General features: G+C 42.5%; 1 protein-coding gene across 2 annotated transcripts in view; it reads left to right on the top strand.

The window, feature by feature from the left end:
• LOC146661639 (partitioning defective 3 homolog) overlaps positions 1–26,428 on the top strand; it is a 357,664-nt gene that overhangs the window by 91,491 nt on the left and 239,745 nt on the right. For both annotated transcript variants that reach the window (XM_085418158.1, XM_085418157.1), the window contains exon 3: positions 17,990–18,164. In XM_085418158.1, coding sequence (XP_085274284.1) covers positions 17,990–18,164 — 175 coding nt within the window. The remainder of the gene's footprint in view (positions 1–17,989; positions 18,165–26,428) is intronic.

The following is a 26,428-nucleotide window of genomic DNA, read 5'->3' as shown; positions in this document are numbered from 1 at the left end:
GATGAAGTAACATTATGACCACTGACGGGTGAAGTGAGGAACACTGATTATCTCTTCATCATGGCACCTGTTAGTGGGTGGGATACATTACGGAGCAAGTGAACCCTTTGTCCTCAGAGTTGATGTGTTGGAAGCAGGAAAATGGACAAGTTTAAGGATTTGAGCTAGTTTGACAAGGACTACATTGTTAGAGGACTTGGTGAGAAGATCTCCAAAACTGCAGCTCTTGTGGGGTTTTCTGCAGTTGTCATCATCTATCAAAAGTGGCCCAAAGAAGGGACAGGTTCTTGACTTGGCTTCCAAATTCCCAGATCTCAATCCAGTCAAGCATCTGTGGGATGTATTGGATAAACAAGTCCAGTTGATGGAGGCACTCCTCACAACGGAAGGATCTGTTGCTAACATCTTGGTGCAGATACCACAGCACAGCTTCGGGGATCTAGTGGAGTCCATGCCTCGAGTGGTCAGGTCTGTTTTGGCTGCAAAAGGGGGGCCGACAAAATATTAGGCAGGTAGTCATAATGTTATGCCTGATCAGCGTATAATAACTACTATTATAATGGAGACAATGGAGAGGTAATATTTCTGGTCTTCCGCTGATTGAACCTGCATCCTTTCTTTTTAATTAAATGAATTTCTCAAATCCACCAATAAGAGAAGAATCACAAAACTTTTTCTCAAAGTTTAAAGTACAAAATAACACACACACATACACAAACATAGACTCTCAAATGGCTATAATCACTTTCTCACACCTCTAGCTGTGGTCCTTTACACCGTGTCAGGCACTGGCTGCCTGGCAATGTCAGTCTAATAGCATTTCAAATGAACTGTAAGGCTTCAGTGGAGAAGCTCATTTATCGCTCGGTATTCATACTATGAAGTTTGCAAAGACTTGCAGGTAAAAAAAACTGATGTACATCAGTTACAAAGAGAGATTTCAAGATGATGGAGTCAGTAGTAGAGTGCAGAGGAAGTGGTTAGAGACACGTTTTTACCAAGAACAAGAGAATAAACAGAAAAACAAAGGTAAAGATAATGATAGGCAGTAAAAGTGAACAAGAGGCAATATTTAAATGAAGAAAGCATGAATGTCATAGAGTTCTGACAGACTTTGAGTGCTGATGCACAATTTATGGACAGGAAAGAGGTGGGGAGCCTTTCCTCTCCACCCCTGAGAGCCAGTGTCTGACAGTGTGATCCACCGGCTCATTTACATTCATGTGCGGGCCCGCAACGAGTTCTGCCATCTTGTGAAGTGCAGATCTCGATTTTACCTCTCAATCTACCTCTCCTTATCTCCCTCTTCATCCCGTGGCTGAACATCTCTTTGGTGTTTTCTAAAACCCTCTGAGTGCTAGGGGGGCCTGAACTTGGAGAACTCAGCTCCTCTGTTATGCAGTTCTGCCAAAGTAAAGTGTTGTGTACTTGTATGAATTCTGCTTGTGGGCTGCAACACTCACAACTTTTTGCTAAGTCTCAAACTCCAAGTCCAAATGTTGACAGGTGGTATCTACAGTGACCTTTACTGTTGACCTTTACCTGTTGATATTCAGATGATTTGCGTAATTTCTTGTTGTTATGTTTTTTCTAAACTATACTGTTGACTAAGAAGTGCAGCAAAGCAGCATCATTTGTCATGACAGACTTCTACTGCCAATTACTACATCAGATATGAGCGCAGCTCAAAAGACGGCTCTACCTGACACATACAAACACAGAAACATCGACACAACACATAACGCAGACGGGAAACTCACTCTGCTCAGGCAGACGTGTAGTCATCTGTGTGTCGAGCACACTGCTTTGAGTTTGCAGTTTAAAAAAAAGAGGAGACAGCAGTAAACAGGCACTGTGGCCGGCCCTACGGCTCGAACTTGTCAACAACACTGCCAATTAAGGGTTGATTAGGAGGTGGAGCTGAATTGCCAACAGCTAAATACACACTGCCAAGACCCCAATCTCACCCCCTGCACCCTTTACCCACCCTCAGCACACCCACAGATTGCCATGGAGCTTGTGTCAATTGCCGCAACATTCCAGTGCAGCGAGATCAGTTTTTCTTTTTTTAATCAGCACATTCAAGCAGTTTTGACTGATTTTACTTAATGTTAAAAGACACATCATCGCTTCTTGTTGCAGTAGCTGTAATCATTCAAGTAAAAGATCGTTTGTGTGGGGATTGTTCTCATTTTGTAAAAGTAAGTGATACATGCATCCTAAAACCACTCCGAAGTAGATCAACATTTGTGATCAACCGTTTCATTGACCTGGCAGAATAAAACATGCTCTGACAATGCACTTGATCAGAGAAATGTAGGATTCAAAGCAAACTCTTGAGCAGACCCACTCATAATGTGTCAATTATATATTTCTAGAATTCAAAAACAAAAAAGTCCGGTTCAACATTAGTACAGGGGTGTCTTTTAAGAGATGCTTGGAACAAGAGATAATTTCTGCAAATGGGATTATACCGTCATGATAGCACCAAGGCTTTTTGACACATCTACATCATCTGCATGAATTTTTAAAATAATTTTCAAAGGTTCAATAAACACCCCAGTTTCCCAAACATTTATTGCATAGTTCAGGCTTAACCAAGAGAAGGAGTACACCAGATTCAAGTGAGAAGTGATCGACTGCAGCGCACTGTCACCTCCACTCAATCCTCTAAGCCCCTCATCCACCTCAGCCTCCTTCAATTAGCGTATGCTCCGTCAGGCTCCGGGCCTCAGATTTGGCCCCCCTCCGGTTTTCAACCTTCCAAACCCGCTCAGCCCAGATCAGAGCTGTGCTTAGCCCAGCACAGCTTCTCAAGGTTGGGGCAAGGAGAAACTGCAGAAAGGAACTCTTGCCATCTGTTTTATTTGGAACCTGACCCATGTCCGACCATGCAGCCAGGTACAGAAGAAGACAGACCTACATTTGACAAGGTTTGCAGTGGCTGTGAAGGAGACATTTTTCCTTCTTCTATTAATGTGATAACACATTCCTGCATTGTCAGCACATGACTGGTTTTCCCAGCTGATTGTGCTGGTGTGTGTGTGTGTGTGTGTGTGTGGGGGGGGGGGGGAGAAAAACTTGGGCACTGATGACAGATTGAGAAAGTGACTCTTAACACCCTGAGACCCTCAACACCAGTATTAATACCATAATCTCAAACGGCCTGTTATCCCTTCCATATCTGACAGCCACATACGTAAATATAGCCAAAATAAATATTGTTCCTTCTTTAGTAGGAGGCCCAGTCATGGGAACCCTCTGACCTCTAAGCAGTGTCACCCTCTTCCCAAGGTCATCAAGCTGAACTAATCACTCCCCTGGCTTCTCGCAAACTAACTATTCCATGAGCTGTAGCATCTTCATTTATCACATCCTTGATAAGGGGAATCTTTAATTACACCCCTCCTCTCCTCGCGTGGATCTCTTTTCCCTCTTCCCCCTAACAGACTCCCGTCCATCCATCCATTCTTAAAGATCCCTCCAAGGGAAGGGGCTATAGCATGTCACCGTCCCAGCGCTCGGGGACTCAGTAAGTCGATCCAACAGGAAATCAATATTGGGGCCTAATGCTGAATAATTGAGGTTACGGGAGTTCAGCAGCACTCCCCAGACATGCACCCCCACACCCCGTCGCGTAACCTCCCATTATGCACAGGGAGGGGCGCACCATGCTCTCTCGTCCCTTCTCTTACACAGAGTGTTCATTTGTTTGACTTACTGACCGTTTTAACACTAAAGTGCTCTCAGAGATCACTAGTAGCGCTCCGGCTATGGGCCGATTGTTCCTTAGCGAGAAGGTTTAGTGGGGCTTGAAACACTGAGTAACTCCGACCAATGACCAGATTTATGTCCCATCTTGGGGGGAGTGAGGTATATAACTTACCTGATTTCCAGCTGTTAAACCTTGTCATCAACTTTTAAGTCACAGCATATTTCATAACAGCATTTGCCTTCCATTGCCAGTGTGTGCTGAAAAAGTGAGCAGAGGAAAGAGAGCATAATAACTTGTAAGGTTCGGAGTGTGGCATTCACTAGAGGGCACAAGCTGCCTTGCAAAGACTCTAACCTGCAGTTGGGAAGAACAGAGGGGATGAGCTTAGATCCAGAAGTCTGCTCAAAAAGGTTATTAGGAGACAAAACATTGTGAATTGGGGGGACCTGCGGAAAAGTTTCACCTTTGTGATGACGGGCTACAAAATGAAATGGTTTTACTCTTTCATATGTTTGACTCGAGGGTTTGTCTTGAAGCTTGAGCGAATAGATTTGGCATTTGCGAGACAGCTGGATTGTCAGTTCGGGTTGCATGGTGCATGGGTTTTTTCCAAGCAAACATTGATGCAGTGAGTTGATTTTATTCTTAGCTGTCAGGGTTTTTATGTGGTAGTGTTTATGAAACGGCCAAAAGCTGTCAGTGTTAGTTTATTTTTGACAAATAGTGTGCTGACCTGTCTTTTGAGAGGAAGCAGATTAGACACACATACATCTTTGGCAGTGCATCTGGTAGGCTGCTTTTCTACATGTATTTTCTTTCTCTTCAATCTTCCAGTCCTCTCATCGTCTCTGCCTTCAAGATTTCTCTTTCAGACTTCTAAATAAAATTGACTGCATCGTGCCATAATATACAGGCTCGCTTTTTCCACAACCTTCCGTGAAGGTGCAGAGCTCTGTAAAGGCGATGCGCTTGGCCAGAGCCACGGAAACAGCAGGGAGAGGTAGAAGCAGCAGAAAAACAATCTCAAAATCTCAGCAGCCTGTGTCCTTGTTATTCAGTCTGAAGTTTTTGCACTGAGTTTTCTCGCTGGTCTTGAAATCTTCAGATAGCACCCTCTTACATTCTGCATTTCCTGTAGAGGGATTCTACCTTTGCAGAACTCTCGATTATTAATGCACAGCTATTCGCACAAACAAGTACAATATTAATAAATGCGTAAATGCTTCAGAATTGCATTATGTTAAGGCCATTTTTGGTGAGATAGACACACGTGGTAACCAGCCTTGTAAGCTTCACACACACACATGCAAACACACTCGCGGTGGTGTTTTGTCAGATGCAGTGGTACACAAAAAGAAAACTTGTATGTTCGCTGGTGGGCACAGAGCCATTCCTTTGTTGTCTTCCTGTTTGTCTCGGTGTGTTATTGAGAGCGTGTCTCTTCTCACATTGTGTATTTAGCCCCTCCACCACCAAACAGACACACACATGCACGGACAAGCATCCTCTCTCCCTGCTTCATCTCCCTACTCTTTGCTTCCTCTCCCCTCCAGGCTAAGGCCACTCAGGCCTGCAGATGGCAGATAATGACAGTGCTGTCCCCACTGGCTAGTTGTGTGTCTAAGTGTATGTGTGTGCGGGTGTGTGCTCAATGTCTGTTCAGTTCATTGCCAATAGTGGGTTGTAAAGCTGCACTTGGATACCTCCTTGCTGGCTGCCTGGGCGATTGGGTCACTGGTTGGCTTACTGACTGGCGGGCTCACAGTTCACTGGTATATTTGTTGCTGATTTACTAGATAACACATCGACTGTTTGGTTTACCTACTTAGAGAATAGTTGGGTTTTGTTGGCTTACTAAACTGCTGAGTAGCTGATGTATTTATGGGCTGAGCTGCCATACTGACTGACAAGCTGACTAGCATAGTGTCAGGACACTGGCAGATTCTCAGCTAGGTAGGGATATCTTAACTATTGTGAAGGAGATGGTAAGTGTGTGTGTGGTATAAGGTCCTGCGGTGTTCCAGTGTCTCTTCTTGTCTGCCAGTCCTGGCTTGTATTTGTTGTTTTGATAAGGAAATAAATATGAGTCTCCACTAGGGACTGTCTGGACTCCTTTGCTGTGCTTCGTAAACTGAGCATGTGGCTAGCCTCACATTTTAGAGACACCTATTATATTACAAGTGTTTTGCTGTTGGTTAGAAGGTGATAGCTGAGGTTTTCTGAAGTTAAAACCTTCATCATATCTTAGAGTTTAGCCTGTACTTTGGGTCACGCTTGGAAAAAACTGAGGTACTACATTTTCATAATGGACAGCACAACTTGTTAGATCTTCCTGGGCTGGTGAACACACGCCAGTTAGTTACACTTGAGTTGTAAGTAACAGTCTATTTTAACGTAGCACCCTGGATATATAAGATTTAATGAGAACGTTTCAGTTTTGCTTTTCTACAAATAATGCAGTTTTACACAGTTTGTTGCACATTTAAACTTCAAAGTATCAAATTGATATCCAGTTAGCAATTTTATTGGCCCGTTACTAATTTAAACACATGATTTGTGATGACGGATTGAATGTTTGCGTTTTGTGCTTTTCTCTCTGTGTTCCTCTTTTATATCTTCCCTTTCACTGGTCAACTGGCCCTCCCTCAGCATGGTTCTCTTCCTGTTGAAGGGGAGTTTTTCCTACCCAACGTCACCAGGCATTTTCTGATTCTTGGGCTTTTGTCTCCGGTGGGTCAGTTTCTTGCAGTATAAAGTGCCTTGAGGTGACCGTTGTGATTTGGTGCTTTAGAAATTAAATTTACGTTATGTATTTATTTCGTTTTTTGCTAACCAATGTCTTGCCTTTTTCCTTAAATGTCATTATTATTAAATGTGATTTGAATGAACAGCTTAAAGAAACAGAGCACATGAAATTATTTTTTGTGTATATAATGTATTCCACGTAATTTTTGCTCTCAGCAGTTAAGCACATTGAGGCATTTGGTTTGAAGTCTACTTTATGTAGGTTCAAAGTGCTTACCTTTGCATGCAAAATAGTCTGTGCACACGTACAGCCTCTGTTGTTGGTCCATGGCCTCAGGGTATTAGGCAACTCACCTGAGGCCATCCCTGGTGACTGGGTGAAGACCACCCGAGAGCGATGCAAAAACCCCAATTTAAAAACTGTATATAAATCTCAGTCTTCGTGTCATATTGAATGCTGGCTCACATAGCCGCTATACATATGTATGTTCAGATGACGACAGGATTGTTAACGTTCTCTATGAAAATTCAGTTTTTTAAGGATTTCTCAATGAGATGATGAACAGCAAATAATTTTTTATACAGCTTTTCCAAACATCCTAGTTTTTATTTTGGATGCTTATTTTACTTTGCACACAGAAACAAACCCCCCCGATGATAATAGTCACTTGTGTGTTCTGTTTGCCTGATAACAGCCTGCAGTCATTTGTTGTAGTTTTCAGGAAGTCTCACACATGTCTCCTGAGCAAGCCCAGCCTATTCTTCTTTGGTGAATCTCTCAAGCTCCTCAGGTGTACCAGGCCTTGGTCTTCAGTTCATCCCACAGATTTTCAATGGGATTTAATCAGGGTTTTGTGCAGGCTACAAGTGAAGAACATTCACTTTGGTTTTCTGAAGGCACCTCTTCACTAAGAACATTTTGAGTTGTTGCCATTTTAGAAGACAGAGGAACTACCAAGACTCATTTTTTTCTTAATGATTCCTTTCACCATGATGAAATTCCTCACCACTGTGTTTCACTGTGGGGACCATCTTCTTTCGGTTGTACACTTCTCCCCTCTCTCCCCAAACTTAAGTAGCATCTTTGTTTACAAAGAGCTCTAGTTTCATCTCATATAACCAACGGAAACACTTCCCATATGCAGAATCTTTCTATAGGTCATCCTTAGTATACTTCAGTCTTCCTTGAAGCTGTCTCTTCTGCAGAAGTGGAGGTTTTCTTGGTCTGCAGCCTCGCAGTCCATTCCCGTGCAGGGTTCTAGTCATTGTCTTCTTTGAGACTATAATTCCTGACTTGGCTAACTCATTCGCCCGCGTCTTGGAAGTTGTTCTGGTGTCTTTAGACACATCTCTCACTAGTTTTCTTTCCAGAGTCTTTGAAATCTTTTGCTTCCTACTTCTGCCAGACTTGCTCTGTACTGCGTGACTCTTTTTGAATTTCCTAATGATAGTTCTCATTCCAGTTCTTGACACTTGGAAACGCTTTGATAACTTTGTATCTCCTCCTTTGTGAGCATCAGCAATTCTTTTTCTCAAGTCTAAACTGATTTCTTTAGTTTTCGGCATGATGCTTTTTCCGGTGACAGTTCAAACCCTGATTGAAGTTATTATACTGTGTGTAAACAGAAAGTTAACCTTCTGATTTAGCTTGATTTTGCAAGCTTTGAGCATTACAAAGTTATAGCACTGTGCAATAAGAAGGTCGGTTGTACAGTGGGCTAATAAGGTTGACCCTGGTAATGTTTGATTTTTCTTAAATTATTATGTTATTGTGCACAAATAGAAATATTGTATGCTTCCAAAAGTCAACTAGTATGTTTGGAAATGTGTGTCAGAAGCACCCTGTCCCATCACAACATTTCCTGTGCAGTTACAGCAAAAGCACTGCATCTCTCCAACACATGAGGAACTATTGATGTCGTGCTCTGAGAGCCAGAGATTTTAGATGTTTTCATTAATTTGCTGCGACATATAATACCTTAAGCACTTAGGACAAGCGTATACGATATGACAAACCTAAAGTGAAATATTTCTGATTAATGATTGGTTCTGGCCTCGCTAAAGGTATGACTACCTGATTTCCATCCGCCTTGACAACAGAGGATGTATGGCCTTGTCAAGGATAAGGCCCTCCCTCTCTGTCTGCTCCACTCCACTTTCTACTACTGATTCCTTCCATCTCTTTTCACCAGGGAGGCCTGAAATGTTTGAAGCTTTCCCTTTTTTCTCTTGGTCCTCTCTCTCTCTCTCTGTGCCGAGGTCCCTGGATGTAGAGTTTTTAATTACCCCCTCCTAGCTTTGTGCATAACCAATGAAAGATTGAAGGGCACTTCCCTCTGAAAGGCACTGTTAGACTAAGGGTTTTTCTAATGCTTTGGGAGAAGAATACTAATATATAAACTGAGACTTTTGTGCTTTTGTGTATCTGCAGTTTGTTTGTGCCTTGGCAGGTATGTGTGCTCACATAACTCTATCTCTGTGTGTGTGTGTGTGTGTGTGTGTGTGTGTGTGTGTGTGTGTGTGTGTGTGTGTGTGTGAGTGCACCCCCTAGACAGAGTGTCTGGCTGTTGTTTTGCATGTGAATCAAGGCTGGGGAGGAAAGGCATTATTAGATTGGGAATGTGCACAGAGTGGTGGGGGTGGGCTGGATGAAGACCGTGAGAGCAGCTAGGTTCATTGCATTGATTTGATTTCTTTAAGACCAGTTTGAGGGCGTAACACCTGAAGGTGCCCTCAGCCGCTCTGTTTAGACAGCAAAATGAATACAGTAAGGCAAGAAAATCGATAGAGGATACAATAAACAAATGATTAGACTCCACAAACTATTTTGGGTACAGCATGTGCTCTCAGTGCAGCCTGCCTGAGTATCTCGTATAAAGGAACAAATGGGAGCCCAAGCAACAGAACAAGAATAGTTTTGCATTTATGATGTTTTGGTAAAATAAAGAAAAAAAAAACGTCTCTAAAATGCAAAGATTTCCACTTACCTAGACTGGAATAGGATAATTAATATGATAACATTTAAGAGTGTATCTGGCTGGTGGAACGAGATTAGTTCAGCATTATTTCATGTGTCTGCACAGTGTTAATTACTGTCAGGTGATTGATGGCAATTCAACCCATAAGATGCTTATCGTGTTTCTTGCTTTCTTATGGACACCCACCCTAATTGCTTTCATGAATATGTCATCACTTTTCCTTCTGTATTGCTCCCTCCTCGCTGCTTCTCTTTTTTCCACTCCCAGAGATGTGCAGCAAAGACCTTTTTGTGTGTGTGTGTGTGTGTGCCCTCAGACAAGTGAAATTTATTTCCCAGACTTGAATGGTGTTGAATTGAAACATGCGACCAGAGGGTTATGAGGTATTAATATACACGGAAGAACGTATCGGGGGTGTCGTAGGAATTTTTCCCTTCAGTCAGCACTGCGTAGGTAGTTCTCACACTCACGGCGGCCCGATATGTGTGAATTCATTTTCCCCAACGCGGAGGAAAACTTCAAAGGCAGGGACGGGAATTTAGCCTTGTGGATTTGAAAAGGGATGAGTCTCTAATCTGGTTAAACTTTGCTTGCTCTGTATATTTTCTCTCTGCCTTTTCGTCCACTTCCACACCCCTCCCACCTAGTGGGGTTTTTCCCCCCTTCAAGTCATGAATACCTGTCGAGCTACTTTCCTTTAAAAAGTGAAAGAAATGATGACTTAATGTTTTTAGCCTGTACGGCGGCGTAAACCAATCTCGGGGCTTACGTCTGCTTGTTTAGGGATTATTTTTCTTTAAGCCTGTCATCTTCCTGCACACTGGCATACAAACTTGCCCTCGCCTTTCGTTCCCACCGCCCTCCTCCTCTGCCCTCACGTGTCACCACTGCGTTAAGCGAGAAAGGATGTTTGTGTTGTGCAGGTCTGCTACTGGAGCAAAATTGACTGTTCTTTTCCCGAAAGCTGATAATCTTGCGTCGTAACATGTAACTTAATGCCTATTGTAGTGAGTCTTGGTGACGCTTTAATGTTTACTGCAACTGAATAATCTTAAGCCTAACATGTATTTGAAGTTCATATTTTTATTCAAATTTCAATTGAGGGTGCAAAACATTAAACTGAAGGCGATTCATCCTTGTGCTGCACCGTCTTTACACGTTACATTCGCTTTGAGGTGTGTGTCATCATTTCAGGTCTTGCTGTAGTCAGCCTCTGGGGAGCTTCTTTCCTTTGTATCAACCCCATGTGGCAGCACCTGAAATATGCATATGTTTCTAAAGCGCTGCAGGGTGCCATTTGAGGGTTATTTGGAGTGCTAGTGATGGCAGGCCAGAGTGCTGGAGACTTATTCCCTGAATATTTGATGGTCTTAATAAGCAGGAAAACTACAGGACTAAGCACTTTGTTGGTTTGCTCTACACATGGTGTGTGTGAGAAATAATGGACGGGGGGAAAAGATTAAATATTGAAAGCTGTGTGAGAACTCTGGCATACGAGGAGGAAGGTTTGTGCAAGTACAATGCTGCCTTCAGTCAATCGTTAAAAAGAAGTTACAAGTAAAGGTCACATTATGAAGGGGTCCAGATTAAAAGACGCAAATGCAGAACACAGGAGAAGTGTTAGAAGAAGACAAGCAAACCTCAAAGCAAATGCCCAAGATGGCAAACAAGGTTGGTGAGAAGACTGTAAACAAAACACACTGCTCAAAAAAGTTAACACTTGAAAACACATCAGATCTCAATGGGAAAAAGTCATGTTGGATATCTTCACTATTACGGACTGGGTAATGTTTTAGGAATAAAAGGACGCCATATCATTTGATGGGAATTTTATCAACCTGCAGTGAAATTGGGTCTGAAAATGGGTCCAAGGATTTCATTCTACCTATCTTATAGAGGTTTGCATGTCCTTCCGTGGACATGTATCGCCAGACCATCACTGACCCACCACCAAACCAGTCATGCTGAATGATGTTGCAGGCAGCATAATGTTCTCCACAGCTTCTCCAGATCCTTTCATGTCTGTCACTCAGGGTGAACCTGCTCCCGTCTGTGAAAAGCACAGGGCTCCAGTGGTGGACCTGCTAATTCTGCTATTTTATTGCAAATGCCAATCAGGCTCCATAGTGCCAAACAGTGAGCACTTGGCCCAATAGAGCAGGGGCAGGGATAGCTCAGTAGGTAAAGTGGTCGCCCCATGATCGGAAGGTCGGCGGTTCGAATCCACTTAACGGCTACCCTGAGGTACCCCTGAGCAAGGTACCATCCCTACACACTGCTCCCCGGGCGCCTGCTTAGTGGGCTGCCCACTGCTTCACTGAGTGAATGGGTCAAATGCAGAGAAAAACAAGTAATTTCCCCATGGGGATCAATAAAGTATCCATTATTATTATTATTAATAGAGGATATCGGACCCTCAGGACAACCTGATGAAGTGTGTTTCTGTGTTTAGTCACGGACATCTGCCTCCAGCTGGAGGTCATTTTGTAACTCTGGCAGTGCTCATCCTCTTTCTCCACACACAAAATAGGTGTCACCTCATGCTACTAGTAGTGACACTGACTGTAGCCAAATGCAAACCTAGTAGAAAAACAGTCAGAAGACATGAGGAGGGAAAAAATGTCTGTGGCATCCAGTTATAAAACAATTTCTGTTTTGCGGGTTGCGTCATTTTTGGGAGTTTGGCACCAGTGCAGTTTTCAGTGGCCGTAGCTCAGGAGATACTACTAATTGGAAGGTTGACGGTTCGATCCCTCGCCTGCCAACCTGTTGCTTTCTGATGCATCGACTGGAGTATGAATGTGTGCGAATGTTAGCTAGGAAGCATAGAAATAAAAGTTCTTGTGATTGGTCAGGTAGAGTGGAAAAGCGCCAAATAGAAACCAGTTCATTTACCAGTCAGAAAACATTTTAAAATATTTTTCATTTTTAATTAGTAATAACTGTATTTTATAACGATATAATAACTAGGTAGCCCGTTTTCATTTATTTTGGGATAGTTTTGTTTCTGTGTTTAGTTTCTGTGTCAGTGTGTAACCTACAGTAGATTGGTGGTAAGCACCCCCCCCCCCCCCCCCCCCCCCCCCCCGCCCCACAAGCAGAAACAAAAGTATTATGCTGCTGTGGACACTGGCAGCAGCAGACAGTAAAACGGATTTTAGCCACTAGAAATCAATAGCGTTTTAAGTGTACACTCTTTACAACAAGAAAATGAAGCCATTACCCTCCGCCAGACTCCATTAATAATTTTGCTTAACAAAACATGGGAGTTGTTCATCTAATGCTTCAGCTAATTTGTTTTATTGTGTGTCTTTGGACTTTGAATGGGTTAGCTCAGATCCAAGCCCAAAACCATGACACATGTTCTCTTAGAGGAGTGCATTAAGGCAAATGAGAAAACGAAGACACCGATTCAGCAGCGAAAGATGCGTCATTGGTGTATTAAGATCTGTTTGCATGCCAATACATGATCAAAAAGTGTACACTGTGATGGATGCATGCGGGATTCATGACTAAATGAGCATGTCAAGTGAGGTGAACGGTAGATGGACAGGTGGATGGATAGATGGTTGGCGCGTGGATGAGGGATGGTGCCTCGTAGCTATTACTCAACAAGTTTCGAGTCCTTGGAGTTTCTGGTGGAGTAAGTGGCTTTCACAGTTTCCACCACTACTGTACCCGTAATAACTTTGCGCCCCTGGTGCCCTTGCAATAAAATGATGATAAATGATAGGGAGGGGAGATGAAACCTGGTGTGGGTGTGGGGGTGTGTGGTGTTGTGCTATCAGAGGCAGTATATATGACTTACCGCAGACATTGCATAACAACGCGGCATCCATTCATTTATCATTTTGAATAATGCACTGAGCAAAGTGTTAATCTTTCCCTCGTTCATCTCATAACAAATATGCGAAGTTTTCACGGAGCGACATCCACACGCACACATCCAACTGCAGGAGACAAATGTGCCTATTCTTTAAGCTGTAAGCAGTACTTGTTAGATTCACATTGAATTTTACCATTTGGATGTGATGTGAATGGAACGGGGGGGAAGTAAGACAAATGAATAAATAATCTCTCCTCTAAGGGGAGACTTTTTAGCTACAGCAATAAATATTCACAGCAGGTTGCAGGCTGGCACGACTTTGGATGTGCTCTTTAATTGAAGGTGTGGATTGAGCGGATGGGGGGGCTGCCGCCGGTTGACTCGTGTCAGGCGTCCCTTCCACTGGGCTGTAAAAAAGCTGCCGTGGCAGATATGGATTAGCGTCAGAGCATTGCAGTGCAGGTATTACATGTTTTCACTGGCACTGCGAGTGCTGCCCCGTGACTTCTAATAACCTCTGTTGTCTTGTGTCTTCGGAGCACCACTTTGTGAGCACTTGGGACGGCTGTTTTGTACCAGTGCCACTCCTAATGCCCGGGCTTCATGACAGATCAGAGGTGCTGGGGTGCGTGGGTGGGTAGAAGGATGTATCTGGGAGTTTTGGGAGGGAGGGGGGGTTTGGTTGTCAAAACAGCTCCTCGTTCCCTCCTCAGCCGCTTCCTTTCCATCTCTTCTTCTTCTTCTTCTTCTCCACCTTGCTGCCAAAAGCTGGATAGAGATCAAAGGAGGCCAACATGAAAGGCTTCCCTGAGATTCTGTTTTTTTTTCTTTTCTCGGTGCCCTGTCTCAGTGCTCTCTGTGTTATAGATATGGAAATTCTAAATTCCAAATACATCTTCTACCCAGACTGCAGAGAATGCCCGGCTTCATCCGACTCCTCTCTTTTCTTTCCCTTCTCCTATCCTCTGCCTCGTCTCACCCCCTTCATCATCATCTCTCGCCATCCCCTGCTCTTGCCTCTCTCCAGCAGCCCTCAGGCATCCAGGTAGATAGCGGTTGATTGGCAGCTGCTGTGACAGTCAGTGGAACCAGCTGAGAGTGGATGAGTGTCAGCCTTGCTCCGGGGGCTTAAGGTAGCGGCAGTGTTGTAGCTCCCTACTGGAGAGAGAGAGAGGCCCATGAAATAAGACTCAGTTCAGTTCTTTTCTTTCCCTCGCTTCTGTCAACTGAAGCAGGTAGGAGCTAAATAGGTTTTTCAAATCGCTCCAGAGTTTATCCTGAGACTGGAAACTGGAACATTTCTTCAACTCACATCCTGTAATGTGCTCGCCTTCTCTCGTTCCTCTCTCCCTACCCTTTTGGTTATCATATAAAAGTCTGTTTTATGATAGGTTATAGCATCTTGTTTTTCAGGGGCTTTTTAAAATTCTTCTCCAGCCTCCCTCCTTCTTCCCTCCTATCTGTTCTGAATCCTCAGCCTCAGCTGTCACGCCACTTGACAATTAGCCATGCTGTTCCCGTCTGTGCTTCATCGCTAAAAAACTTTTTCCTCTTATTTTTTAAACTTCTGAATGCAACTCCATGGCCGCTGTACGGCAGCCACAGGGGGGAAAGTGTGAGAATAAAAAAAAAAGAAAAGTGAAAAGTGAAATCGTCTCAGTTCTAAAGTGGCTGTGACCAATTCCCAGATGGAGGGAAAGCGTTTTTGTGATGGCTTTCAGTGTGTTGCCGCTTGAGCTCTGTCCCGTCAACAGCAAGAATTGCGTCAGCTTTCCCTCTGGCCAAGTGTGTCCCATTCTCCACAGCACAGACAGAGGACACGGTGGCGCTGGAAAGGCCTCGCGCAGCGGGAGGAAGGCGAGGACTCTTTATTGGGTACTCCAAAGACACTTTGTACTGATGATAACCGTGTAAGTCAAACAAAAGCTCAGGTTAGGCCGTTTGCCAGCTCATTTTTCTACCTTTCGATTGTAGTTTTTTTTTGGGTCACAGCTCAAACAGCTGACTACAAGCAATTCTTGACCTTTCTGGAAAAGAAATGAGAGTTGCAGCCTTGCAGGTAAACACAATGCAGAAAGTACAGTTAAAAAAAACCAATCGTCTTATTGTGGTATTATGACCATCGCTGCTAAAGACTTAAATTAAACACAGATAGCTGTGCAAGCTGCATCCGTCTGAGGTCAGATAGTTGAAAAAGCCGTTTTTAAAGGAAGCTGTACTCTACTTATAGAAGAATTAATGGAACATAGTATCAGTGAATAGATCAGCTCAACAACGGACACGGCAAAAAGCAAAAGATGTGTCTGCTAGTTTGGGAATCAGCCAGTTCTTGCATTTTCTTTTTTTCTTCTTCTTGGCTTTATAAGTTGGACGACCTACAGCAGTTTGATGCTTCTGCCCTCAGCTTGTGTACGAAAAAGAACTTTACATGTCTTCTTGGGTAGAAGGGAGGAACGAGCACTTTCAAGAGCCCATAAATATTGAATGCGGGATAAATGCGGACCCATTTGATTATGAAACGGAGAGTGTGTGAATGAGTTTAGTTGTACGTGTCTGATACCAGCAGAGTGCTCTCTAGAGTGTCTGGTGAAAGACTGTGCGTCACTGCAAAGTGGACCTAATTAGGGGGATTTGGGGTGTATTTAAAAATGAATCATACTTCTCCACAACACCAACAACAGTATTCACCACTTCTCTCAAATGGGCAGCTGGCAGGGAGATGGCTTGCTGGATCGCTAAATGCTCCCAGAAACATATGAATGGGAGGCTTGATTGCTTTGTCGCTAATGAGTCATGCAGTCGCGCATACTGTACGCTGGGGCGGCGCAAATGCCGCTGGAGACGGCCCTTCTACTTTTGTTTGTGTTCACAGCTGCCTCTGGTCCTTCGCATAGCTGGCCTGCTCATCATTAACACTTCAAAAAAGGAGCCGACGGAGCAGAATTTTAAACAATTCATTCAAAGAAGCCCCCCCTAAAAATAGTCTCAGATTGCAGGAATGGCACACTGATCAATATTTATCCTCGTTTTTGGCTATTAACTGTGTTTGCAGTTCAACACAAAGCAAAGCAGCTTTTCTTGCCTGCTTAATAATCACACTTCCCAGTGAGCAAACCTGCACGATATTACCTCCTCAAACTGCCTGATTTGTAATATTGAGGCCTTTTCTCTTTCTTTTCCCCCCCCTTTCTGATTGCCTCTCTTTTGCACTAAGTAAATTTGTGATAAACCCTTACAACCTCAGAAATGTAATTTCAGCATCGAAATGGAACACGATTAGAGCGAAATGGGAGAAATCCTTTGGTGATGGAGTGTGTCTCAGGAATGGCATTGGGATGCAAGGAAACAGAGAGAGGGGAAGGGGAAAAAAATACCCTAAACAAAACAGTTTGCTTTAATTGTGTGGTGAATTACAGCAACAGTAAACCACATGGGCATACTCACCGAGAGCCATAAATTCAGACACAAACACATGCACGCTTGAGCATCATCCTCTGCATATGAATGAATTAAATCACAAAGAAGAGCAGGGGCTTCTAAACTTGTTTATATGCAGATTTTCCTGCACTTGAGGTGATGAAAAACAGCAAATACACAGAAAAACGCTTGTGCTATTTTTACCTTCAGACAAATGCGATATGGGATACACAATAGCTGTTTGCTCCCTCCACGTTCACAGCTTTCCATTACACAGACCTGGAGGAAGCACAAGACATAAAAGGGAGTCATCTTATGTCTGTAATATACATGCTATTGTTCCTGTATTGCACGATCTCTATCGCTCTGCCGCTGCCTGATTGCTCTGTCTCGATGGATTGAGAGGTTAATCTCCTTCAGAGAGGTTTATTAACAGGTTGTGCTGGCAATGAAAGCAACTTGGCATTGGTACCTTCACTCCAAGACTACAGCTTGTGCAGCATTTTGGGGATCTTTCATCTCTTTCATCTCTCTCTCCTTGTGCATCCCTCTCAGTCCACGAGTATTAAGTAAAGCTTTGACACATGTGGTGAGTTGGCAATGGCCAGTCTGATTTTTTTTTCCAGCTGATTGTCTTTTTTACTTTAACCTAAATGAGGTCTTTTTCTTGCTCTTTGTTGGCTGTAGTAATCAGTGGTGTGTGTTATACTCAGATAATTATGGGATGCTATGAGGAGTTCTTCCTATCTGGCCTGGGAAATGTGGCAACGTATCACCTATGTTAGAATGGAGCAGCTGCTCGCTGTGGGAGCCTAACTTGGCAACCCTGAGCACCTCATGCTCCATGACTGCAGATGTTGCAAGATTAAACTGTAGAGAAAGTGTGTGTATGCATATCTGTGAATGGGGACAAAAGTAGTAGATTAGCTGAATAAAAAGCGTGCTCACATGGTGGCAGTTTGGCAGTTTTATTTACTCTTTTAACATTTAGACATCTAGACATCTATTTATCTAGACATTGATATCTAGATAGATAGATAGATATTAGACATCTATCTATCTAGAAATCTATCTATCTGGACATGCATCTATCTATCTATCTATCTAAACATCTAGACCTCTATCAATCTATCTAGCCATCTAGACATGATTTTAGACATCCATCTGGACATACATCTATCTCCACATCTACCATCTATCTCTCTGTCTGTCTACACATCTACCAAGCCATTGGCACCATCTATTTGTTCGTTTTTTTCTTCAAAGCACATGCTAACATACAAATACTTCCTTCTCCTCTCCGTCTAGCTGGTTGCAATATATGAAGAGCAGGATCCTCACAATGGAGGCGACGGTACCAGTGCCAGTTCCACAGGTACACAAAGCCCAGAACCCTTCGCCAGTGAGATGAATTCAGCATCAGCCTTCCAGCCCTACCAGGCCAGTAGTGAGATTGAAGTCACCCCATCTGCTCTGCTATCCAGTGAGTCTAGCATCAACATTTACATCACCACTAATTGTTATTGTCACCTGTCTTTATTCTTGATTCATTCATAACTGTTTAAAAAAAATGCACAGTTCTCAGGTCTACTTGACCAGTGAAATGTTCTTGAGCTGTAGACTGGAATATTTGGAAGCGTGAAGTCAATTTTCTGCCTTGAAGCAAAAGGTAGTTGGCATTGTTGAGTGGTACAGTATAAAAAAGAGAAAGTAGCCTTCTGATGCAAAGAAGAGAAAAATTATCATCAGTGTGAGTAGTACCTTGAGGCCTGTGCTGTGCTTTTGTAAGAACGAGCAGGAAATGTATGCCACTAGCAGACATTCAAAATGCAAAGCTTTAAAGGTCAGGCACATGAAAGCTGACGTCTGAAAGCTAAAAGTTACTTGGGAAGCCAAGCATAACAAAAGGTAATAATTTCAGACCGTGGTCTGCACTGATGCTTACATTCAGCTCCTTGGGTATCTGCTTATTTTGTGGTGTGAAATTCAGCTACTAAATTATAGCCCCCAAAAATCTGTGTTGCTTAGGTAATGCTATGCTTTGTTGTTCTGAATCACCTTGGCTGACACAGTGTTGATAAAGGTGACCACAGGTTGTCAAAACACATCCATTCAGTTCTGGATTGGAGTAATGTGAGCAATGTTATTAATTTGTTTGTAACAGGGCTGTGAGATCCTGACTCAAACAGATGTGAAAAAAGTAAACTTTTTCTAACTGACACCAATCTGACCACAGTGTGAATATACTTGACATGCTTCAGGTGTATTATTCAGAGTTGAGTGTCTGTCGAGACTTCGAAAGGTGTCCTGGGAATGTCATTGCCCTAAGTTAGACAGACAGGTAGAAACCGAGACAACGGAAGGAACTGAGACGCAGTGGGTTACTTGGTCACGCATGAGCAAAAGCACACATGCCAGAGCAAGATGGACGTGCACGCACTCACACGTGGCACACACAATCAGGAAATGGCAACGCTCAAGTCGGTGAGTCGGTGAGCTTGATGCGGAGCTGTCTTAAACTTCAAAGGACATCTAAGACGTTCAAAGCCAAAGCGCACATATAGGCGCCGGCTGACACAGTCGTGCACATGAATGAACAGTTGACTTTACTCTTCTGCTCTGACACAAAAGCTCGTTCCAACCTGATAGAATGTGAAGATTTATGGAAATGACGTGAGAATGGTGGCAGTCTGAAAGTGAACCAGAGGCACAGCGTGGAAAAAGCAGGTGCGTGTGATGCTGTCTGACCTGCTGTCAAAAAGCTTCACACAAACCACCACGATTTTACCCTAACTCATTTATAGCTTTAAACACTGTTTGTGTGTTGAAAGAGCGACTTAAAATTAGCACATTCAGATCAAACTGCTCAATTAAGTGTAATTTAAATCATGTGAATCCATGGCAATAAAACTAAAGTGAAACGTATCACTTGTTTACATTTTATTTAATAGAAAAAAAGACTACTGTCCTCATTCATATACATTGATTAGTGTGTAATTACATCTTTAAACAAACTAAAGCATTCCCACAACTTAAAATGAATCCATTAAAAATTAATGGGAGCAGATGTCTGTTTGTGGAAGCCTCACGTTGCACCGCTATCTTAAATACAGCGACTGAGATGGACATCGCTGTTCTGCCTAATCGTGTTTTATGTCTGACTGAGATAGTTAGAGATTATTTTTATTTAATTAACCTTGAGTATCAGTGTAATATATCAATCTTTCAGTGGAAACACTATATGAAAAGAAATGGACAAAATTTCAGGCCACCTGTATGTAATTTTAGGTCATCTAATATCTCAAATAATGATTGAAAACGCAGCGTTCAGGATGATTGAAAATGCATCGAGGCACTTACAGTTGGTAGCCTAGCCATCAAAGTTCCTGCATTTGAAAAAGTATTATCTCCTGAACATTTTTTTAAGAGAAAAATTTTAGAACTTTATTTAAACCCTCTCAGTGTTGCAGAGTGGTTGTAGATTGCTCTGTTTCTTTACAGTAGATACAAACTATAGAATTTGACTGTAACTATACTATAACGTGTAGTCATTATGCAGTGTAATTTTGTTGAGTGTTCATGGTGGATGGTGGGGTGTGGACCTTATTTCTGCCCTCCAAAGCCTTGCATGTGAATTACACAGAAGACAGAGTGTTTTCTCAGTGTTGTTCTATATCTGATACGGAGCTCTTACCCTCTTTATCTCATGGAAAAACCTTTTAGATATTATTGTTGAACAGAATCATAAAGTAATGAATTAAACTGTGAAGACCTGTTTGACCTTCTGCTGATTTTTTTCATAGATACTAGCCACACTTTTTCTTATTTGGATGTCACGGTGATGAGTTTGTGAAAGCTTTCTTCGCCTACGCAAACTTTCAGTTCAATTCAATTTTATTTATATAGCGCCAAATCGCAACAACAGTCGCCTCAAGGCGCTTCATATTGTACAGTCGATACAGAGAAAAACCCAACAATCATATGACCCCCTATGAGCAAGCACTTTGACGACAGTGGGAAGGAAAAACTCCCTTTGAACAGGAAGAAACCTCCAGCAGAACCAGGCTCAGGGAGGGGCAGGGCCATCTGCTGCGACTGGTTGGGGTGAGAGAAGGAAGACAGGATAAAGACATGCTGTGGAAGAGAGACAGAGGTTAATAACAGATATGATTCAATGCAGAGAGGTCTATTAATACATACTGAGTGAGAAAGGAGACTGGAAAGGAAAAACTCAATGCATCATGGGAATCCCCGGCAGCCTATGTCTATTGCAGCATAACTAAGGGAGGATTCAGGGTCACCTGGTCCAGCCCTAACTATATGCTTTAGCAAAAAGGAAAGTTTTAAGCCTAATCTTAAAAGTAGAGATAGTGTCTGTCTCCCGAATCCAAACTGGAAGCTGGTTCCACAGAAGAGGGGCCTGAAAACTGAAGGCTCTGCCTCCCATTCTACTTTTAAATACTCTAGGAACAACAAGTAGGCCTGCAGAGCGAGAGCGAAGTGCTCTAATAGGGTGATATGGTACTACAAGGTCATTAAGATAAGATGGGGCCTGATTATTTAAGACCTTGTATGTGAGGAGCAGGATTTTGAATTCAATTCTGAATTTAACAGGAAGCCAATGAAGAGAAACTAATACAGGAGAAATATGCTCTCTCTTTCTAGTCCCTGTCAGGACTCTTGCTGCAGCGTTTTGGATTAACTGAAGGCAAACATGCTCTAAAGCATGTTTTTTTGCATAAATAGCTAATCTTAGATTGTGGTTAAGCAGAAAAACTGATTCCTGCACATAACGTTTCCTGTAATGAGCCTTACTTCTATGAAGAGCAGTGTTTGGAGAACATGACAAGATGATGAAGAAGGATGGTAGAAAAGAGGTCATCAGGTTGGTGAAGCAAATGACATGTATTGTTTGTTGCAGCGGTGAGGGGACGCTTCACCAAGAAACTGCAAACAGGGTTGTATTACACAGCCTATTAGTTCCTGGGAGATTGTATGTAATGCACATCAACTCTTTTTATATGTTGCTGTCTCAAAACTTGTTTTAAGCGTCAGGCTGACTGGCATCGCATGTACATGGTCAGTGAGATAAACAGACAGCTGATGGTCCCTCCAGAGATGCAGATGAGTGAATTACTGGCAGCATTATTGCAAATCAGGCATCAAAGTGTAGCAGCAGCACCCTTGGCAGCTGTGCTCTGAGGCAGAGAATTATGGCTACTTAAAATCATCATCTTTTAGAGCCATATTGATTGTTTTTTTTCCCTCCTCCATCTCCCGCAGTCCCAAAACTCTACCTCTCGCTTCACTTTCCGTTCTCCACCCCTCCTCTTGCCACCGCCTCGGGAGCCCATTTTAGATTTCCATGCTAACATGTGCCATGCAGGTCAAACTGTTAATAATTGGATTGGAGATGAGATGTAAATTACAATAATGAATGTAATTTTCCCGTAATTATACGGATGCCGGAGCTGCCTCTGCCTCTACTTCGCACTAAATTCTAATCTTTCAGAAGTAAGAAACTGTCTGAAACTTTAAATTAACACCGGATCTTAATGGCGCTTGCTTCGAAATTGAATGCTCTGTTCTCTGTTACTCAAAGAATTTCACTCCACAGTTCAGTGATTTGAACCAGGAGCTGACTTTGTGTTGCTGGAAGTTTGTTGGCTTTAGTTTTAAACATATGTTTAAAATTATTTTTGAAAGTTTCATATGAATAAACGCACATTCCTCAGTGATGCTAGTGTTGCTACAAATTGGGAGCTAGTGTTTTAATAGCTCTTTAAGGCCAAAGATAATAAAAGTGAGCTATTTTACTAGCAGATGGGTCTTGGTTTGAAGCCAGTTCATGGAGGATGGAAGAATTGATACCATTTACTGGTCATGAGCTCGCCTGACCTAAATCCAATAGAAAACCTCTGAAACATTTCTGCTCGTCTCACGAGGTTGCAGGTCAAACCATCTCATTAGGAGCATGCCTCGATGTTGCATGCAAGCACGTAGGGGTCATTCAAACTACTCAGTATCATTTTTAGTTGTTGCAGTGATGATATCTGCCACATCAGTATTTCCCTTTGATTTTTTGGGTGTCTAAATTCAGCCTTTTGTGGCTTTTTGTGGCATTAATTTGTCCCTAACACATTACCCTGTCCACATCAGTATAGATGTCCACCATGGTGTTTTTCCCCATTGAGAGCAGATGTTTTATGAGCTGTGTATCTACAGCTTTAAGGAACTCAAGGGAAACTTAAATGTGTGACTGAAACATGCATTCCTTTGCATTAATCTGACAGCAACTGAATTTTTACCTGAACAGGCAGTTTTGCTGTTTGGGCTTGAGCAACAAGGACGGATCACTTTCAACACCACATGTGTCTGCATGTTTTGTTTTGGATCATTGCAATTCCAATTTGCAATTAGATTAAGATAATTGTCTATGAAGCTGAAATCTGAACACACACACACACACACACACACACGGACATCCAGTTTGTGTTTCTTCCTTGACTTGAACTTGACTTTACTGTGTTTTTTATTTTTAGGTTTTTATAGAAAGTCCACAGCACTTGTTTAGGACACACAATCAGGAAATGGGAGAAGCTCAAGTGTTATTGACAGTGGTTAAAAGTACACTGACATTGATGCGGAGTGGCTTTAAAAGGCTAACAAAAAGATCACAGTGATTGCACTGATCCATTACAAAACTGGCATTATTTTTTGTTCAGCTCAAAGTGAAAAATCTATGGATAACTTTTTCTTTTCCATTTCCACTCTGACCACTTTACAACTTTCAACCCCCCTGCCAAGTCAGACTTGCAGTGTAATGACAAATTGTCCATTCCTCGACCGACCCGCTCCTCTGCTGAATCTTTTGAATCTCTGCCCGTCTTGGTCCTCGAGGCTCTGCAGCGACAGGGTTGCCTGGATGCCATTAGAGAAATTGCTCGTGGATGGAGGTGGGGGGTTGACACCTTCAAAGAGGAGTGCTTTCATCTAATCAATTTGGCTTAGTGGCCTGCCATTGAGGAGGCTCCCTGCCACCAGCCAAGGCCATGTAAAAGTCACAGCAGAGAGGGGGACACTCCGTGACACAAAACACTGGATCTCCATCTTAGATTTAAGGCTTAAGAAGTGGCCTGCGCCCTCTGTCACGGGGGCCCTCCCAGTGGGTTTGGGTGAATTCCAAAGGCTGTGATTGCCCATTATAGATAAACTACCAGGTTTAAGTTTGGGACCCTGTGCAGCTCGGTGTGATACGAGGAACAGATACTTATCTCTGTTATCTGCCTTCTTTCTCTCCAACTCTCTCCGCACCACAGCCACCTTCAATCTCTCACCTCAGTGGTGAGCAGGTGACGCAGTGCGATCTTGGGACTTTGATATCAGAAGAATCGCAGTGTGCGTCAGCTGACTGCTCCTGTCAGGTGGTTAACCCAGCTCACGTCATCTTCGTCTGCTGATTTCAATCCTGCAGAGGAAAATGTTTGAGCTTTAGCTTACATAGAGCAAAAATAGGATCTAAACTATTTTTTAGTAGTGACTGATGACAACTTTTTAAAATATTTTAGTTTCATTGAACGTATTTTGAGATACGGGCAAAAAAAGGGAAAATGTCTTCAAGGACAGTAGTACGACATGCTAGCTCACCTACGCCTCCCAACTCAGGTCATGTTTATTTTCCTTTAACAAAACCCTTTAACTTTTAAATCAGAGTCCCTTGAAAATTATTAAACCTAACCCATTCATACTATATTTGTATGAATGAATGGATTTCTGCTTCTTTGTATGTGCCTTTGTAAATCCCTTTTGGTTTGTTTTTCACTGTAATGGGTTTAAATTGTACTCAACATCACAGAGACATGAAGGATGTGTATATAACAACTAGTTTACACTTCCAAACCAAAAGTCTGTGTTCTGTCGTCTATAGAAGTCATTTGATCCTGCATTTAAAAAAACCCATAATGCCACTGATTTTGCTAAATAAAGTATAGCATGCTACATGATGATGATGATAATAGCAGGACTTTTTAGATCATTTAAGATAGTTTCACTGTATATTCTCCCCAAGGCATATTAGAAATACTTGGAAGCTTTTGGGAGAAGAGTTCATACAGGTTGCAAATACATGGAAAACATCATTTTTCATACTTTCCCGTGGCTGTAATGTTAAATTCATTATTTGAGCTGTGTTGAAGTTGCAGCTCATATGGCATCCATAAGCATGGTTTTCATTGCAAACTCACATTATGCAATCATCTTCTTTGTCATTTCAGTCGAGCTTTGGTGACTCATGATGAGAGGCACCTTCCAACCTCAGACTGCGTGTCATATTACCAGTGCTTCTTCTATAGTCGTTTCTTATTTAGCAGGCATATAACTACTGAATAACAAAGATGGAATTAGACAGGGCAGCGAGATGAAAACTTCTGATCCTGTGGGTGTTGCAGAGAAAGATGTTTTGTGCACAGACTGTTCATATGGAGAAAGCTAATGATGTATGAGCTGGGCATCTGGGTAATGTAATTAGATGAGGGCTACAAGAAAATGGGCTACAAGGTGTTATAGCAACAAAAGAAAGTGCTTATATCCCTCTCCAGCACTTAGTTCTGTAGCTGGTTTCTGCTCAAAGGAAACTGTGGGGAATAATAAATGTAAGAAACACAGTCAATCCCTCACTGAATTTTATCATTACAGGCAATGAAATTGTTAAGAAACAACCCATAATTTCTCATCCGGAGAGCTCGAATTTTCTGTTTGTTTCTTTTTTTCTCTCTTTTATATATTACTCCTGGAAGAGGTGGTGAAATAGCCTTTTTTAAGGCTCTCTGTTTCTCTCTCATCCTCTGCAGTGCTATAACATGATCCATCATCTTGACATTTGTCATGACAGGCTTATCCTCTCCACTAACACTGAACAAGAACAACATTTATTCAGCTCTGATTCAACAAAACATTAATACAGCCAGAGCTATATTCTTGTTGTCCAGCCCCTGCTTTACAAATGTCTGTTTGAGGAAATCACCAGTGTTACAATCGAGTTATCTGTATTAATTCCCCAAATTCCTGCAAAGGAAAAGCATTTATTGATGGGATGTAAGATGTGGTAATATAATCATTTTTCTAAGTTCATGCTGCCAAGTAGATCTATGAAGACCAGCACTGACAAAAACACTTGATAGCAAGTCTGAGAACCCTAAATAAGAATGACAATTTTTTTTTTATTAAGTACAAAAATAAGCAAATATTTTTGGATTTTTTTCCCCAACTTCCGGGCTTTGCATGCAAATGTATGTTTGTGTCTGCATCACCTATCATAGATCTACTCAACCTTGCTTTGGCGGCGGTCCACTCCAGCTGTGCATAACACCTCTCAGCGTAGATTCCGAGCTGAGTACACACTCAGCGGAGAGGATGTTGGGATAGCAAGCTCATCATTAGCAAGCTGAAAGCACTTTTAAGCCCGTTGGTCCTTAGGAGACTCTGAACTGCCTCTCCCTACCTGCGTTAGTGGAGAGGCTATTAGTTATGTCAACTCTTAATCATACTCACGCTCGCAGTGTGGAGAGGGAGAGCGATGGAGCGCCCAAGGTGGGTCTTTAAACTGCTGAGGAGTGGGCGTTCTGTTTCACAGTCGCTGAGAATATAGTCATAAAAATGCTCATATGTTTCTAATATCATCCAGAGCTTATTATGGCTAATTATTACAACAATTATTGCAACGCTAAATGGGGAAGACAGTGTTTTGGT

Source organism: Rhamphochromis longiceps, linkage group LG9 (genome assembly GCF_057381845.1).
Source record: "Rhamphochromis longiceps isolate RC_006_pf linkage group LG9, R_longiceps_female_GT1.1, whole genome shotgun sequence".
Lineage (NCBI taxonomy): Eukaryota > Metazoa > Chordata > Actinopteri > Cichliformes > Cichlidae > Rhamphochromis > Rhamphochromis longiceps.
This window is presented reverse-complemented; position numbering and strand designations above follow the sequence as displayed.